This window comes from Ixodes scapularis, unplaced genomic scaffold (genome assembly GCF_016920785.2).
Source record: "Ixodes scapularis isolate PalLabHiFi unplaced genomic scaffold, ASM1692078v2 PGA_scaffold7__128_contigs__length_106722199, whole genome shotgun sequence".
Classification (NCBI taxonomy): Eukaryota; Metazoa; Arthropoda; class Arachnida; order Ixodida; family Ixodidae; genus Ixodes; species Ixodes scapularis.
The window spans coordinates 68003972-68016606 of NW_024609882.1; the positions used below are offsets into that span (position 1 = coordinate 68003972).

The 12635-nt window shown below is 44.9% G+C and overlaps 1 protein-coding gene across 1 annotated transcript in view; it reads right to left on the reverse strand.

Moving 5' to 3' along the window:
* Positions 1-3619: 3619 nt before the first annotated feature.
* LOC121832960 (pro-resilin-like) overlaps positions 3620-12635 on the reverse strand; it is a 72136-nt gene continuing 63120 nt past the window's right edge. Inside the window, exons 4-9 of the mRNA XM_042286455.1 lie at positions 10742-10813; positions 10288-10365; positions 9943-10014; positions 9005-9079; positions 8478-8552; positions 3620-3977 (exon numbers count right to left, since the gene is read on the reverse strand). Coding sequence (XP_042142389.1) covers positions 3877-3977; positions 8478-8552; positions 9005-9079; positions 9943-10014; positions 10288-10365; positions 10742-10813 — 473 coding nt within the window. The 3' untranslated portion in view covers positions 3620-3876. The remainder of the gene's footprint in view (positions 3978-8477; positions 8553-9004; positions 9080-9942; positions 10015-10287; positions 10366-10741; positions 10814-12635) is intronic.

Here is a 12635-nt window from a genome sequence, read left to right on the forward strand (position 1 = left end):
ATTGTGTATGAGATCAGCTGTTCATTCAACTTTAAGATTAGATTAGCATGCGCAAAGCATGGGGACACATTTAATGACGTCTGAGATCAGGGAGATGAAGGCTTGAGGCCTTTTGAGTGTTGAGAGGCAGTCAATAAATTTGATTGCCTCTGGTTCCGACGATCACTCACGTCACGCACATTCCTCCGCGAAAGCATCTGCGATTATGGCAGCAGCGTTGTTAGATACAAAAGACGACGAACTACTTCCTGCTAAAAGTATGAGGAGCGGCTTGAGGACGGCATTGGTGAACATCGAAGTCCCCGTCGGGTGCCTTCAACCACATGCGCAACGGCGCAAGCCACAACAAGTTACGCGCTCGCGATGCCGCTGCCGGCGTCAAAAAAATTGATGCAATGTGTTCAGTACGCTCAGGTGAGAATGAAACAATTGAACGCATAGTTTGGCAATTCACAGGGTTTGGTGCGGACCTCCTAAAAAGGGGAACAGATTTAGCGGGAAGACTGAGATGATGCAAAAATGGTTGCCAAAAAGGTTACAGTCACAAAGAGGAGACTCAATCATTGGTGGAGGAGGTGGAGTAAAGTGTACAATTTATCACAGAATCGACGGTGAAGTGTGAGGTGAAATTAAATGTTTAAGTTGTCGAGGTGGCGCAAGCTGCCGCCACTACCATCCCTTCATCCATCAATTAGTTCCTTGCTCTTTTTATTAAACAATGGTGTTTTAATTAAAACAATTATACAAATTGTTTTTATTACGCAATATCGAAATCAAAATAAATGTGTAGTGAGTCAATCTTGACAATACCATGTTTTTACGCACCTCAGCTATATTGAGACAAAAAAAGTACATAAAAGTGCAGAAACTGGAAGCAAGAAATCGCAAAAGAAAAACATATAAGAGCAGCCTGCCAATCTGTCCTTTCTCCTTTCTCCCATCCTTTCTAAAATATAGTTTTTGTTGCATAAAATCAGGGTGTCCTAAAACAAATATTTGAAAGTTCTCTTAATTAAGACAATTTTAGAAAAAAAATTGAGTTGAGATTGCGTTCTATCTCTAATTTTAGGGATTGATTTGTATCTGCTAAGTACCATGCAAGTTTCAAAGGCGTGAACTTTTGTTTGAGTGAAGTGAACATTTATGAGTTTGATTTAAAAAATCGTGCACCTACGTCAGCTCCAATTTATATGATCTTTGCGTCCACTGTTGCTAAACGTTTTATATTTTTACGAATTTAAAAAAAGAAGAAACAAGTGTGATCGCCCTGTGTCAGTGGTATAACGAAATATTTAAACATTTACTAAAAACTTCTGCTAACCATATTTAATTTGTAAGCATGCAGACTGTCTAACGGGTTTTCAAGAAAGTCTTACCATAGCCATTCACCCTGGGCCAAAACTTAAAATTTCATTAGCCTATGGATAAATATAAATAAATGCGTACCTTTTTGATGTGTCAGTGGTGTAACTTATCTTTTATGTGCTATTTTTATAACATCACGATGAGAATGAACTTGCAGTGACAAAATCGACAAACGTTCTTGTGTGGTTGAAATATTGAAAATAATGAAAAAATTAATTTGCCCGATTTGTCAATTGTGTAACGATCAGTCGCATAACGGTCATTCGTATGACAGTCGTATAACGGTCCGGTAACCATCAGTTATGTCGCAAGTAAATCGCAGCAAGGGTGAGTCACATAAACAAAACAAAAATTAAATCTCCCATTGATGTTCAATGATATACTCATGCTGATTTATCAGAATTCTTTGTCCCACCCTTCACTCAGGGTAAAAGCCTAAAAGTTCATAAACTTAATTCTAAATGATACCAAAATGTCCGTACTTCCGATGTGTCAGTGCTAAACGAATACCTCGTGTCCTATCTTTTCAATACCTCAATTAAAAAAGAGAGATGTAAACAAAGACATACCTCGATTGAAATAAATGTGTAGGGCGAGCGAATGTTCTTGAAGATTTTGAATGTGAGTGAACTGTAAGTCGTATGACGGAGCAATCGTGCCACTTGTCAGTCGTGTCACGAGTCAGCCATGTCACGAGCAGACGTTTCGCGGGTAAGTCATGTCACGGGTCACTCTAATCACGAGCTGATCGGTCGTGTCGCAACGTGTCGTTGACTCCAACGTTGCAAGATGGCTACGACTGACACTGTTTTTTTTTTTTTTTTTTTGCGCACGCTTGAAAATTATAAAAAACGGTGCATGCGAACGAAAGAAGTCAACTTAGTTTTGAGGTGGACACAATGTGCGGAGCCTCGCAGCCCTCGCAAGAATATTTTATAATCTAGACACAAAATTTTAGTCACTACGTTTTATGTATGTTATTACAAATATTATTATTGCAAAATGAAAATCAAATGGATTCTGGTAATCACAAAATGAAAAGCCGTGAAATAGCTATTGCTCGTGTTATCTTGAGTCCGTTCTACAATATTTGTTGTCAACGATATATATAAACATCTGTGAGCTCGGTCTTTGTTTTCTATCAGAAAAAAAAAACGAATGAATTACCTATTAATCAACATAAGCTAGTACACTAATGTAAATGTCGCCAAATTAACATTTCATGAACCTAAATGTTTAATCTTAGGGAAAATGACCCACTTCGTTCAAACTGAATGTTTGGGTTTCCTTAACAAGTGACATTCGTGTCGTTCATTTTGTCTGCATTGAATTGCTTGACAGTATATTCTTCAACCCTAGAACAATGTTGAGAGAGCCGTTTATGTGAAGCAGCACAGTCGTTTCAAAATGCTAAAAAAGAAAAAAAAATGAAAGCCGTTTTTAACTCCCTGTAACGCCAAATTAGAGCGCAGCTTTTGAGGAGGAGGAGGGAGGCTACCGAGAGGAGGGTATACCCCTCTTCCCTCCTCCTCACCTCCTCATCCTGCCTGCTACTCCTCCATCCAAGCGGCGTCGGCGTCGCCGTCGTCGTAACCGTGAGGTCACTGACCCTCCTGACGTCGCGTGGCCCTCGTGACCTCACGGGGGTCACCCGCACCGGGGTCACGTGACGTCACCGGGGTCACGTGACCTCACGGAACCACGTGACCTTACGGTTACGCCGACGGCGACGGCGACGCCGCTCAAGCCGGAAACGGGCGCCTCAGAGCTGCGCTCTAAAACGTGGTACGGCCTCTTCGATTATTTCTTCACTATTCGGGCGTCCTTGGCATCAATCGTCCGAAAAGTAAGCCATAAGCCAAGTGCTTCCCAATTACTTTTATTACCCAATCCAAGTTTACAAAAATAAGTCGGAGCGCAGTGAAATTTAATCCCTTTCACATGAAGCCCGACCGCAGCCGACGCAACGGTCCAATGGAGCCAATCAAGCAGTACAAAAAGTGCATCGTCACCGCCCTCGTCTTTGTGCGTTTGAAAATCGCCGGTTAAAACCAATCACGTACACAGAAGAAACCGCAGGATCATGGGGCTTTTACTGTTCCTGATTGGTACAGCCGCGGATAGCAAACGCACAGAGACGATGAGCGCCGTGACGATGCACTTTTTGTAGTGCTTGATTGGCTCCATTGGACCCTTGTGTCGGCTACGGCCGGAAATACAGTAAAACGGAGTATATAACACGAAACATACAAATGCAGATGCACGTACTGAAAGCGCAATATCTCGGCTCCTTTCTAGTGCTTGACTGATTTAGCCGACGCTGCACACGCACAAAGACGACGACCACCATGACGCTGCACCTTTAGCACTGATTCGCTCCATCGGCTAGCACAGTCTGCTTCTGTCCGAAATAGGGCGAAGCGGAGTATAAACAGATGTAGAACTAAAGTCCACTTTGGATGCCAGATCTCTCGGACCATGCAGGGCCGCTTTCTGTTGACGGGTTTTTCGCTACGGCTTTCCCCTCCTCGGGTCGATCAGGTGGATGTAATCGTCGGGGTCTTGCGGAGGGCACTCCTTCTGTCTGCAGGGCTGCCCGGCCATGGCGTTGCCTGGGAGCAAAAGACACCGGGCAGTGGTGAGCCTACTCCTCGCGTAATCGCTCACCTTCAGCATGTTTGCAATCCTCTTGCTCCCGTTTGTTAGTCGTGTTAGTCTTGGCACCATTTCCTCCGCCACCACATGCTTCTGTCCCGAGTGAGTCGCTCCTCATCGCCGGAAAGTGGGGTGCTCAAGCGTGCAAGTTAGACCACTACGTACACACTCCTGAGCGCCGGAGCCGAAAGTATACAGAGAGCCAAGTGTTCCACATTGCGTCTTTGGCCCATGGGAACGCAAGAAGGGGAACGCCGGTCAAAGACGCGCAGGAAACGCGCGATAACGAGGTAGTAAAGCGCGCCGCTAGGGGTTTAAAACCACCTGGGCGCTTTTTGGTGGGTAAACATCTTAGCATGGACTAACTGAGAAGTGCAAGCGCGAGCGGCTAGCCTGACTGCCTTGACTGGAGCACTCGCTGCGCGAGCGCTTGTACAGCCGCCGGGGCTCCGAAGCAACTAGCTTGCGCTTTTAGCACGCGAGGCGAACGTCCATGCTAAGGTTAGACGAAGTATACTGAAATTGAAGTGGTCACGGAGCGCTTTTAAAAGCGATAGCATTTAGAAAAAGCGCTCTATGATACTATTGTTTCAAATCAGCATCGTTCTAGAATAGGGAGGCACTGCTGCTGTTGAAGGATGCGCGCCTCTTCACACAGCGCCTTCCGAAATTCAGTGTCATCTAGCGGCTCAAGTGAATGCCTAAAATGGTTATGAAACGATATCGGGTTAGAATGTTTATGGCTTTGCAGAGGGGTTCTGGCCCTAGTCTGGCCCAAGTATACTCGCACAAACCGCCACTGATTTAGAAGCTTCTTTGTCGCTGTGAATTGGGAGAATAAAAGAGGACTATTTCTTTCACTCTTTCCTTCGCAAAGCTTGATGATGTAATTGTGGGATCAAAACAATCCGCTTGACGACACTCCAGCGCGGATCGTGGATTGAACACGAGAACTGCGTGAGCACTCGACTTCGACTCGTGGCAATCAATGCCTCGGAGGGCACTCGGGTAGTGGCTCCTGCCCAGTCACTGCGGTGATGACAATAGTCGAACTTCAAACAATGCCTAGAGCTTAGCACGCGTTTTCTACTTTGTCAACCGTCACAATCCTTCGCTGAAGAAACTACTGTAGCTCCAGACAAAAGTTGGGGTCTGAGTGTAAAATCCGATTGACGCCACCAGCATCTTGCAACGAGTGACGTGACTTTCAAACTTGAATCAAAAAAAGAAGAATGCACAAGAGGACAAGAGAACAAATAAAGGCAGGCGTACTTGGGGCTATCCATAGGGTCTTTTGTTAGCATTTGGAGACTGCGTTTTGGTCGTGCCTTGTTACCTGTTTAGAGTCGCTTGGCTCCAAGTTTGCAATCGGTTCATAATAACCCTGGAGGCTGACGATCCCTAGTTCTGTAGACTGTTCCGGCGATTTTTTTTTTTTCCAAAGTTGCAAAATGTATCTGAGACACTGAGTACCAGATAGCGAGAAATGTAATTAAAATAGAATAGGAAATACTCTAGACTAAATGTATTTTCCAGACACCAAAATGTTTCAAAAAGTATTTGAAATACAGTATGTGACTAGAGTATTTTAGATAGGCACACGTTTGATTTGGCTGCAGTCTCAGCTTAAAGGGGCATTGCGAAGGGACGAAGAAAACCAAATGCTGTTTCAAAGGGCGTGCCTACCATTGTCAAACACGAGCGTTCAGTGACCACATTGGTCTAGAGTGTCGGATAATGACGGCATATGATACTAGAGCTATGACTGGCTGAATAGGTGCACGTGACTTCTGATCCTTTAAGCGCGTGATTCTTACTCAAATTTTTGCTTGGAACACCCGAAAATCGGTAAGGTGTTCACACATTCATAACTGGATGTTAATTCCAACGATTAGGAAGAGCGCGCATGGTTGTTGCATGCTTTTGTCGTTTACGTCATTAACAATACAAAATGTGCTCAAAATTCCGAACTTTTTTCGCCTATTATGTTCAAAATACATAAATGTTCTCAGTTAAGGCCGGTTCACACTAGGGTGCCTTCATGTGTGCTTTGCTTAGGGTGGAGACATCTCGCCACTTTGTCCCACACTTTTATTTTTATTTTTTGTTCAGAAGCGCGTGAAAGAGCGTGTCCCTGCACGCGTTTGTGGCGCTGACTGTGCTATGGCGACATTTTGTTTTCGTCGATTTCTTTGTATTTTCCCCGTGAGCGCGAGCTGTCGGCATCGGGTACTACAAACGGTGGCATCACCCTAAACAGAAGGACATTGAGGCACCCTAGTTCACACATGCAGCGAAGCGCTGATGTAGTGCTGCTCATGTGTTGTCAGCTACTTATCATCTGCCATGAGCAACAGGTTTGACGGTGGGATAAATAGCTGGTGCTGGTAAACGCTTCCGTCAGCACGCGCTTAGCTCGAGGTCATCACTATACGTATAGCGCTTTGCTGCATGTGTGAACAGGCCTTTATTACATTTTAATGCGTTGCGAGTCCCACACACTAGTTCAACCGAACGCGATGCAAACTAATAAAAAAAAATTGGCCAGAAACGCTTTGCAGGGCGGTACAGCGGGCAAGCAGGAAAATAAAGTGAGCAAGTCGCAGAGGAGCTTGCACAGCACACGGAGACGGCTCGCACGCATGTCATCACGTGACGACCAATTCAGTTCGTTACCAATCGTTCTACGCTTTAGCGTCACCAACTGACCACACGAAACTAATCGGTCGACATATTTTAAGAGAAATGGCGCCCTGAGACAACAAGAGTGCGAGAGTAGCCCATAACAATGCCGAACAACGAATCACGAAACATCAAGCGTAAACGTAGTATTCCACGCCCCGCATTTCTTAATAAAGCTGTCAGTGACTACAAATATTTATTTACATTTAAAATGCTGTCTTGGATAATAACGAACTAAATTTACAACTTGGCTCGTCCCCTTTCTTTTTTTATTTTCTGGTGTCTCTCGCGTAAGCACACAAAGACATCGTCGGGTGTTGGGGAGATGTCAGCGAGGCTTGAGTTACGCCCGTAGTGATGCAGTGTCCTTGGCTCATAGGGATTAGTGCTTAATGGTACCTGTGGCATCGTTGTCACCTTAGTTAGGGGTTAGTAAGTCAGAGTTCGTTTACATAGCTTTTTGCCACGTTTGCGCGAACGCTTAAGTTTAAATTTGATTAGGACAAGTGATATTATTGTTTTATTTTAGATAATAAGACACAACCATGTCTAGGATATCTACTTTCACATATCAAGGGTCTGACACTACCGGTAGCTGCCAATGAAAGGTACCGAGCTCTATTGAACGTGACACCCGATTCACTCAGTGCGATTCTGCTTGCAGTTGTCGATTGCGGCGCCCAACACCGTCGCTTCCGTCCACGCTTTTTTTTTTTTGCCTCACGAGCGATTTTGCGGTTGAAAATCGCAAGCAGGATGGCCTTTGTATAAGTACGTTTAGTACTGTTTCTGTTTTACGCATTAGTATGTATTAGTATTTTTTGTATAATTGTTTTGGGTCAGGAGATGCCACGGCGTCGCAGAGAAAAATTTAGTCCAGTTCATAAAGGCATGCGATGTCGTTTTTAAAGCCGAAGTCACACTGCTCTTACACAATGCAAAAGACAGTCGGCTAACGGATCCAAACGCGATCGAGTCACCGCGAAATCCGTGCTTCGAACGCTGCATGGCAATGAGTTCAATGAGAAACTTGGCGCACCGCATTCAAACCACGGATATTGCTGTGACCCGTGTTGGCAAACTGTCTTTTGTATGATGCACGACGAGCAGTGTGACTTGTGTGTTTGTTCAGCTTCAGACACCGTTAGTCAGCCCCAGTGGGCGTCTGGTGTCTACGCCGAAGGTGATAAATTTAGCCAGTGCAGAACGACTGCTAGCCTAGCGTCTTTTAACGTGCATTGCACAGACCACACGACCGCACACCGGTACAACATTCATTCAGATCGAAAGGGGCAGGGGTTGGGATTGAATAACGATAATACGACGAGCATAGTTTAATCAGGCGAATCAGGCGAAAGGCTTTTGTTAGCAAAGGGCCCATTTGCGCACCCGTGACACGAGTCGAATCGCCATTTACCAGATGGACCTATATATGTATACCCATATGCATACCGTTACGTCGTCCATGCAAAATACCATTTTTTTTAAAAGCCCTATCAAGCGAGACTTTGGAGGCTGCCATTTCTTGGTCATGAGCCGTGGGATCGGAACCGAGTTCTCGTCGAATCCTGACGCAGCACTTCCTCTCGATATAAACTGAGTCGAGTTCACAGCTAGAAAGAAGTGTGACCAAACAATGGCGAACTCGCAGTATTAGCGAAGCAGCTGCTATATATGGCGCGTACTTAGGAAAGGGCATATAATGGGGTAATCCTTTTCGCTTTCACTCAGCTATCGCGATATCACCTCTCCAGACGTCGGTCAGGAGAGCTTACCTTGATCCGTGGGATTTGGCATTGTGTGACTTCCTTGTGAACCTTGATGCTGTGGTGGGGACCCGGCACCTTGACCTGGATTGAATCATGGGAAAATCTTGTTTTTTTCCTAGCTTGATAAAGGTCTCAATCCCAAACACGTTGGGGTAAAAAATCGCCTGGCTAAGACATTCCGCCAAATGCCACAAAGGTGGAATAGCACTTCCGACGGAGGTTTTCACGAGAAGCACTTTGAAAAGCCTCCGCTCCCACTAGAATATTCATCTACTAATATGCCGTTTCTACCCTTTTACGCAGCCCCCATCTCTACGCAGCAGAGAGGAGAGGAAAGTGTTTGTGCACGGCTCCCTCTCACCCATTTTGAGCGGTGCCACGCAATTGGTAGCGCCCGCTATGACGTCAAACTAAAAGCTACTTTCGGTTGCTAATACGTTTTTCCATGCCCTTCCTACGGCGCGACCAACACCAACACGATCAACCAAAGGTTCTCATATAAAGCTAGCACTTTAAAACAGCAGTACGATTACCTTGGCCTCCTCTCGTTGGCCTTCCATGACCACCAGGAGAGCCTTGATTGTGGGGTTCGACTCCACTGCTATGGCCTGCGTTGAAACGTGAACAAACGTGTAGGATACAGTTCGAGCACCCTTGTTACCCTATCGGCGGTATAAACACACTCTAATTAAAATGTCCCTCCCCCCCCCCCCTTTAAGAAAAAAAAAAAAAAAAAAAAACATTTACAACTTTTTTTTTGTTTTTGTTTTTTGCAAACATAAATTACGTTTTATGGAGCGTTCAGCTTTCGCCCAATTGTAGCACTAGCGGTCTGAACCAGATGGAAAAGTTTCAGAACGAACCGTTGTCCTATTTAAAAGTAATAAGCGGTTTTCGAAACTTTTCAATGGTAAAATGGTTTCGAACAAAGCTTACGAATACGTGGGGCTGAGTCAAGCAAACTACTGAAAACGGGCTCCATTTTTTTCAATTGAGAGTTTCAGAAGACCACTTATAACTTTTGTATATAATTGGTAGTCTGACCCCATGGGGAGGAGTGGTTCCCTAAACTACCTTGAAAGACGGGCCCTTCTCGACATTTCCGAGCTGAAATGACGTGTTACGTCACTGCCGCAACTCGGAACTAGCACAGGCCTTAATGCAGGAAGTGGCTGGCGCCTATTCAGTGAAGCAAAGCAAAACTAACAGTACACAAAGAGCTAGTCAATAATTGAGTCCGCCGAAACTAGTGGCCGGGATGGTCTCGTCAGTTAAAAGGCGCTGCCCCGGATAGGCGAAGTTTGCGGGCTCGAACCCCGCTCCTGGCCCAATTTTTCCCCAGCTCTATTTCCCTTTCCTTAACTTTAATGCAAATAAATTCAACAATCACTTTATCCCTTCTTCCTTCACTACATATATATCGCTAACGACAAGCAGCTGCAAATGAACTGGTCTGTTGTGATTTGATTACCTTGGTCTCCTGTCCCTGGCCTTCCATTATGACCGCCAAAAGAATCTGAATGCCGTGGCCCGGTGTTTGGGCCTGCATGGAAGCGAGCAACAAACATGAGAGGGCCCTCGCCTATTGACACTGCGTAGCCTCTGCAGTCAACTGGGGAAACGCGGGGCGGGGCAGGCCCTGAGCATCTCGTTCTCGCAGTCAATGCGGCATCGGCCGATAAGACCGCCAATCACAAAGCATGCAGCGTGAACATAAGAAGCTACGGGTTCCTTAAGCTGTCAGTGACTGCAAGTAGAACTACGCCAATAACAACAAGCGGATGCAAATTAAATGATTCGACGCGAGCTGGGCTACCTTGGTCGCCAGGCAATGGCCTCCCATTGTGTGTACCAAAAGAGTCTGGTTGATGTGGCCTCACTCCAGGATGCTGACCTGCGTGAATGCGTGCGCAAATGAAAAAAGGAAAAAAAAGGTTCTTCATATTCTTGCGTAAAGTTTAACGTAGTCGATAGACGAGACCGCCCACGAGAATAGCCACAACGGTTGCTCAGGGTAAAAAAAAGATCTCCGTACGGTGGCGGGTTGCAATCCCGGCCGAGATGCCCGCAGTCTGATAAAAAGGCTGGTTGCGATATTTTGGTTGCACGTCAAAAGATTCCCAGCTGGTCCAAATTATTCCTCAGCTCTCTTGCTGGGGCGTGCCGAGTGCCTTTTGTTGGTTTGGTACGTAAAACTACCTAATTCGACACACAAAACTCACAAGTTCGCGACACTATTGGCAAAACTAAACAAAAAGAAAAAAAGTTACCCTGGCCATTTCCTGTGTGCTTTCCATAGTCTTGTGGAAAGCCCTGATGAACTGGTCCACCGCCGTTGTGACCTGTAACCAATATTAGGGATGTTACCTAGAATGTTCTCAAACATGACCTCACATCACAGTTCTACCGTCCCACATGAATTAAATGGTGCAGTGCAGGGCATCTTTTCGGTTTCATTTGTACATGATTCTGCTCCAAATCAGCGAGACCAGGTTCCTGAATTTCTCGCACCACCTTTTATGATTAGGAAATTTTATCTGAGTGTGATGATGTGAGTATTATTAAAATATATTTTAATAATACTCACATCATCACACTCAGATATATACCTATCTATTTAGAGATATACCTATCTCTTTAGCGGACTCTTTATCGCTATAGCGATAAAGAGTCCGCTAAAGAGATAGGTCTAGAAACGACGCCATCTAGGCTCGTGCTCTTGATGCGAAGGTGAGGACAAGGATGCCATGACAATCGTCGCCACTGGCAAGTAGTACAAGGACAATAGAACGTCAGCAGATATTAAAAAAAAAACTTTGCGTTAACGAAAATATTTATTTGTCAAAGAAAAACCTGTCTAAGCAATAGAATTGACTGCAAATTGAAAAAAAGTTACGCTGTATACCTGTGGCCACGGGCGCTATGTAAATTACACAAGAAGTTTAACATTATTATAGGGCAAAGAGATTGAGAAAACATCCACGACGAGTCATATATGAATAAAAAAAACGTCCACGTCGGAGCCTTATATACTGTAATAACTAGACAGCCTTTGCTGACTTCAAGAACGAAGAAATATCACTCGATCGATGTTCCCGCTTAGTTTACTAAATTATCATCACAATATAGATGTATAATTTAATGAAATCGGCCGAAACAGACCCATGATGAGACAATGGAACAATATTTGTAAGCATTGGCGAGGATGTTTAGTATGACGAATGCCTATATTATTATTTCGGCGGCTTTAAAAAAAAAGCAAGAAAATTACTGCATTGTTGAAGAAGTGAGTGTGTTCCAAGTATGATTTAGATTGAAGAACCACATTGCAAACGACAAAACTGCTTTTCAGTAGTTACCGCTGAAAATACAAACCTCGGTCTAAAGCTGCAACTCAAAAACACGCGAATCAATTTACCTCACCAGAAAAACGCGCCAGCCCACACACTACATATACGTTTGCAAGTTGCAAGTGGACTGAGAATAACGGTGGTTGACTACCAAAACGACAGCCCAACAACCTTGCATCCTGTCACTTTATGTGCCACAATATGAAGACGCACAACAAGGAAGGAAGAACACGATGCTTTCGAAGAGATCCAAAGGAACGCCACCAAGTAATGTAGGGGGGTCGATGGCCGAGTGTGTTTAACCGTAGCCTCCTTCATTCTAGAAAGCCTGTCAATTACACGACAGAGCCATTGGACGCCCTGTCGCCGGAAAAAGGCGAGGAGCAGCGCCGAACGGTTATCGAAATGGTAGAGCAGAGTCACTTCTGAGGTCACCCAGAGAAAGTCTGGCCAGTGGGTGTGGCGGCAAAGGTGCTGGAGAGGAGAAAAGTTAAGGAAAGGGAGGAGAGCTCCGAAGAAGCGAGAGAGGAAGAAGGGAGCAGGGGGGAGACGACCGACATTTCGAAGCGCAACACTCTGTCGGCGCAGAGTACAGTTCAGGCTACGCGTCGTCTGTTACGGGCTTATTTATTTTTCGCCTGAATAAAAGCTTGCGTTCAAACGTAAAGAAACTTCATTCGCTATAGCTTTTTAAGCCCACCTAGGGATCACACTATAATATTTTCTTGCCAGAGCCTGCGAAATAAAAGGAAAAAACCAAAATTTGGATGTCGATCCCAAGCATTAATTCCACCGGGCGAATGAATGCAAATGG